Source organism: Rattus norvegicus, chromosome 19, assembly GCF_036323735.1.
Source record: "Rattus norvegicus strain BN/NHsdMcwi chromosome 19, GRCr8, whole genome shotgun sequence".
Taxonomy (NCBI): Eukaryota; Metazoa; Chordata; class Mammalia; order Rodentia; family Muridae; genus Rattus; species Rattus norvegicus.
Genome location: NC_086037.1, coordinates 73,566,269 through 73,572,367, shown reverse-complemented (window position 1 = coordinate 73,572,367; position 6,099 = coordinate 73,566,269). Strand labels below are relative to the sequence as shown.

General features: G+C 50.5%; 1 protein-coding gene across 1 annotated transcript; it reads left to right on the top strand.

Moving 5' to 3' along the window:
- The first annotated feature begins 3,262 nt into the window (after positions 1-3,262).
- LOC134483666 (uncharacterized) lies at positions 3,263-5,714 on the top strand. Its single transcript, XM_063278876.1, has 2 exons — positions 3,263-4,407; positions 4,753-5,714. Exon 1 carries the CDS (start codon positions 3,602-3,604, stop codon positions 4,250-4,252), a length of 651 nt encoding a protein of 216 aa, XP_063134946.1. The 5' UTR covers positions 3,263-3,601; the 3' UTR covers positions 4,253-4,407; positions 4,753-5,714.
- Positions 5,715-6,099: the final 385 nt, after the last annotated feature.

Below are 6,099 nucleotides of genomic sequence, written 5' to 3'. Positions count from 1 at the left end.
TTCCGTGGGGCGCGCCAGTCCCCCGAGTGACTGAAGCGCCCGCAGGTGCCTGTGCCTGTGTATCCCGACAATAAACCAAATCCTCTTGCTGATTGCATCCTGTGGTGTCTCGGTCTGGTCTTTGGAGTTGGAGGGTCTCCATCCTGAGGGAAAGTTCTCCCTGAGAGCTTTTCATTTGGTGCATTGGCCGGGAAAGGAGATCCTCCACCCAGGGACCACCGACCACCCACTGGGAGGTAAGCCGGCCGGCGTCTGTCTGTCTGTCTGATTTTGTCTCGTTCTGCCTTATTCTGTCTGTTCTGTGAGCGCTCAGCCAGGTCTGTTCTGTGAGCGCTCAGCCAGGTTCTGTGAGTGCTCAGCCAGGTCTGTTCTGTGAGCGCTCAGCCAGGTCTGTTCTGTGAGCGCTCAGCCAGGTCTGTTCTGTGAGCGCTCAGCCAGGTCTGTTCTGTGAGCGCTCAGCCAGGTCTGTTCTGTGAGCGCTCAGCCAGGTTGTTTGGAATTTGGGCGGGACGAAGAAGGAGCTGACGAGCTCGGACTTCTCGCCCCGCAGCCCTGGAAGACGTTCCAAGGGTGTTAGGGGCCCGACTTTTCGGGGCCCAATCTGGGAGAGGAGAAAGATCTGGACTAACGGCACCTCTGTCTGTATTTTTGGCTTTCAGAGGGCCCCGGACTTTTGCCACCTCTATCTGACTTTTTGCTTTCAGTTTGGTACCAAAGCCGTGCAGCACGCCTGTCTGTTGTTTGTTTGACTGTTGGTGTTGTTTGTTTTCTCTGTGTTCTAATCTTCCTTAGAACTAACATGGGACAGTCCCTAACAACGCCCCTAAGTCTCACTCTTGATCATTGGAAAGACGTCCACAACCGGGCACACAACCAGTCCGTCGAGGTTAAAAAAAAAAAAAAAAAAGAAAATGACAGACTCTCTACACATCCGAGTGGCCCACTTTCGGAGCGGGATGGCCAGTGAATGGCACATTTAATAAGATCATTATTTTACAGGTTAAAGATCGGGTCGTCCACGGACATCCTGACCAGGTTCCTTATATTATCACTTGAGAGAGTCTCGCCTTAAACCCCCCCTCCTGGGCGGAACCCTTCGTGGACCCGAATTGGCCTCCCCTCAACCCCCAGCCTGTCCCCTCGGCCCCGCCCGGTCTGCCGGCCACGTCTTCCTCTCTCTACCTTTGTGAAATCAGAGCCTTCTAAGAAACCTGTCCTCCCGGCAGACCCAAACTCCCCTCTCATAGATCTTCTCTCTGACAGGCCCGGCTGAAACGGAGGAGGCAGAGCCGCCGGCCAGATCAGTTGCCGGGCCACAGTCTGATAAGGGTTTCTCCCCTGTCGCAGGGAGATTGCACAATAAGCGCGAGGTGATGCCAGATTCAACCTCCCAGGCTTTCCCACTTAGACAGGGAACCGGTGGCCAGACCCAATACTGGCCGTTTTCAGCAGCTGACATTTACAATTGGAAACAACACAACCCTTCTTTCTCCAAAGATCCGGTGGCACTCACCGACCTAATAGAATCTGTTTTACTTACCCACCAGCCTACTTGGGATGACTGCCAACAGCTCTTACAGGCTCTCTTAACCTCAGAAAAAAAAAACAAAGAGTGTTCCTAGAGGCCAGAAAGCATGTTCTGGGAGATGATGGGCGTCCCACCCAGCTGCCTGAGAAAATTGATGCTGCATTCCCACTTAAGAGACCAAACTGGGATTTTAATACAGCTGAAGGTAAGGGACACCTACGCCTTTATCGCCAGTTGCTTCTAGCGGGTCTCCAAGGGGCTATACGATGCCCTACTAATTTGGCTCAGGTAAAACAGGTATTACAGGAAGCAGGGGAAACTCCCTCCGCCTTTCTAGAGAGACTTAAGGAGGCCTACCGTATGTACACTCCCTATGACCCAGATGACCCAGGACAAATGACGAGTGTCTCTATGTCCTTCATCTGGCAGGCTGCTCCAGATATCAGGACTAAGTTACAGAGGTTAGAAAATTTGCAGGGCTATACATTACAGGATTTACTTAAAGAAGCTGAAAAGATTTTTAATAAGAGAGAGAATTGAGTCGAATCTTGGCCGCCGTAGTTCAGGGCCAAGAAAGGAAGGGAGATAGGGGGGAGCTCGAAAGGGGCTGAAGCTGGATAAAGATCAATGTGCCTATTACAAAGAGAAAGGGCACTGGGCCAGAGAGTGCCCCAAGAAGCCTGGCGGACCCCGAAAACCTCGACCACGAACCTCCCTCTTGGCTCTAGATAAAGATTAGGGAGGTCAGGGCCAGGAGCCCCCCCTGAGCCCAGGGTAACGCTTAAAGTTGGGGGGCAGCCGGTTGCTTTCCTGATAGACACAGGAGCCCAGCATTCAGTCCTCACTCAAGCTTCAGGACAACTCAGCGACCGGACGGCCTGGGTACAAGGAGCTACTGGTGAGAAACAATACCGATGGACTACGGACCGCCGGGTTCAGCTGGCTACTGGTAAGGTGACCCATTCCTTCTTACATGTTCCGGACTGCCCGTACCCTCTGCTGGGCCGTGACCTGCTCACCAAACTAAAAGCACAAATTCATTTTGAGGAAGGAGGGGCCCAAATAACTGGCCCCCACGGAACTCCCCTTCAAGTTCTAACCCTATAAACCGGGACAGGACACTGGCTTGGGCAGAGACTGGTGGGATGGGGTTGGCGCTCCAACAGCCCCCCTTAATTACAACTCCAGTCTCCATAAAACAATACCCCCTGTCATATGAAGCTTATCAAGGTATAAGGCCTCACATTACGAGGCTTCTAGATCAAGGCATCCTAATCCCCTGCCGGTCGCCTTAGAATACGCCTCTTCTGCCTGTAAGAAACCTGGCACTGGAGATTATAGGCCAGTACAAGACTTGAGAAAGGTCAACAAGAGGATAGAAGATATTCATCTGACTGTTCCAAACCCTTACAATTTGCTCCTGACTTTAGGGTTCAACATCCCACCCTCATACTCCTGCAAACCTTTTGAACTGTTCATCGATGAGAAACAGGGGTATGCTAAAGGGGTCCTAACACAAAGGTTGGGACCCTGGAAACGCCCTGTGGCCTACCTGTCTAAGAAATTGGACCCTGTGGCCTCCGGCTGGCCACCGTGCCTAAGGATGGTGGCTGCTATTGCTGTCCTGATCAAGGACACTGGAAAATTGACTTTGGGACAGCCACTCACCATCCTAACACCCCACGCAGTGGAGGCCTTGGTAAAGCAGCCCCCAGACCGCTGGCTCTCTAATTCTCGCACCAAGCCTTGTTACTGGATGCAGAACGGGTTCAGTTTGGGCCCGTAGTTGCCCTCAATCCTGCCACCTTGCTTCCCCTACCAGAGGAGGCAGAACAGCATGACTGCCTACAAATCCTCACAGAAGTACATGGAACCAGGCCGGACCTATCGGACCAGCCTCTTCAGAATGCTGACCACACATGGTACACAGATGGCAGCAGCTTCTTGGCAGAGGGAGAACGAAAGGCTGGAGCTGCGGTCACTACTGAGGACAAAGTGATTTGGGCGAAAGCCCTGCCTGCTGGTACCTCCGCACAACGGGCTGAACTCATCGCCTTGACTCAGGCGCTCAAGATGACAAAAGGTAAGAGGCTAAATATATATACAGACAGCCGTTATGCCTTTGCCACGGCACACATCCACGGGGAGATCTACCGGAGGCGGGAGCTGCTCACACCTAAGGGTAAAGATATTAAAAATAAGGCTAAAATTCTGGCCCTCTTAGAAGCCCTATTCTTGCCCAAAAGACTGAGTATTATACATTGTCCAGGACACCAGAAAGGGCACAACCCAGAGACACGAAGAAACCAGCTGGCCGATGCCACGGCGCGAGAAGCGGCCATGAACAAACAAATCTTGTCCTTAAATAGCCCAGACCAACCCACACCCCCACCAGTGGGACAAACCAGTTGGGTTTATGCCCATGAGGACATAGAGCTCCTAGAAAAAAAAAATGGGGGCCATCTACCACCCTCAACTAAAACAGTGGGTCTACAAAGGACTTTTGAATTGATCTCCTTTTTACATAAATTAACCCATTTGGGGTTTAAGAAGATAAAAACCTTACTAGATCGGGAAGAGATAAATCTGTGTTTTTTTTTGAATCGGGACAAAGCGATACAAAAGGTGACTGAGAGTTACAAAGCGTGCGCTCAGGTTAACCTGGAAAGGACCATGATTGGACAAGGAGTTCGTCCTAGGGGACACCGTCCCGACATCCATTGAGAAATTGATTTTACTGAAATTAAACCAGGTATATATGGATACAAGTATCTCCTAGTGTTTATAGACACCTTCTCAGGATGGGTCGAAGCCTTCCCCACAAAGCACGAGACTACAAAAATGGTCACCAAGAAGCTCCTCGAGGAAATCTTTCCCAGGTATGACATGCCTCAAGCGTTGGGGTCAGACAACGGGCCTGCTTTCATCTCCCAAGTAAGTCAGTTGGTGGCCAAATTGCTGGGGATTGATTGGAAATTACATTGTGCCTATAGACTCCAGAGTTCAGGTCAGGTAGAACACATGAATAGAACAATTAAGGAGACTTTATCCAAACTTACGCTTACAACTGGCTCAAAGGATTGGGTGGCCCTCCTTCCCCTAGTTCTATATCGGGCCTGGAATACCCCGGGCCCCCATGGTCTAACTCCTTTTGAAATAATGTATGGAACACCACCCCCATTTGTCCATTTCTTTGATTCAAACATTGCTGATTTTGCTGACAGCCCTTCTCTGAGGGCCCATTTACAGGCCCTACAGATTGTACAGAGAGACGTCTGGAGACCTTTGGCCGCTGCTTACCAGGACAAGCTTGAGCATCCGGTGGTGCCACACCCGTTCCAGATTGGAGACACCGTGTGGGTGCACAGACACCAGACCAAGAATCTCGAGCCACGGTGAAAAGGACCCTACACCGTCCTCCTGACTACCCCGACCGCCCTAAAGGTAGACGGAGTCTCGGCTTAGATCCACACACCACACGTCAAGGCAGTCCGGTCTGAGGAATTGACTAATCACAACACTACACCCCAGACATGGAGAGTTCAGCGCATTCCAAACCCCTTAAAGTTAAAACTCCTACGTGGCTCCTCCTAGCCCTTTTGTGGCCTAGAGTCAGTGGGGGAATAAGCCCCCACCAGACAGAAATTTCTTGACCAAGTCGAGTGAAAGATTTCACTCAAAGTTAGCAAAAAAATGGGGGAATGAAAGACCCCAGCTTAGCAGCAGTAACGCCATTTTGCAAGGCTGTACTTAAGATGACTGGTTCAGGGAAAGGTTAGAACACTGAGTACACAGCGGCTGCCAAGCAAGATGTGTTTGGTTGAAGGCCTGGCAACAGGACGACTTCGGTTGAGCACCTGACAATGAAGAAACTTGCCCCCGGGCTGAACCCTTGGGGGGCCGAGTCAGCCGTTATGTTTCAGGAAGGTAGCTAGGCCACCAATTATATCCCTGTAACCATGCATCTGCTTCTGTATGCTTGCTTCTGCTCCCCAAAATCCTATAAAAGCCCATCCTTGGTTCCGTGGGGCGCGCCAGTCCCCCGAGTGACTGAAGCGCCCGCAGGTGCCTGTGCCTGTGTATCCCGACAATAAACCAAATCCTCTTGCTGATTGCATCCTGTGGTGTCTCGGTCTGGTCTTTGGAGTTGGAGGGTCTCCATCCTGAGGGAAAGTTCTCCCTGAGAGCTTTTCAGAACTACTTAGATATAGTTGGATGTATCTCATCTTGTCCTAATTCTGAACTAGGGCTGCCCTTGAATTTATTATATACCTTAGTCTGACCCTGAACTTCTGATCTTTCCTCTATTTCCCAAATTCTGGGATTGCATGCATGTAGCACTATGTCCAGTTTATTTGGTGCTGGAAACAGAACCCAGGGTTTCCTACCTACTAATAAGCATTCTACCAACTGAGCTACATCACCAGCTCTTATTTTTCCTTCATAACAGCATTTAATGGTTATTAAAATTGACTCTATCTTATTGCCATAACTGGAGACTGACCTTTGATAAACTGTCCTGCTCAAGAAGTCACATTGATGCTGGAGTTATATCTCAGAGGTAGGACACT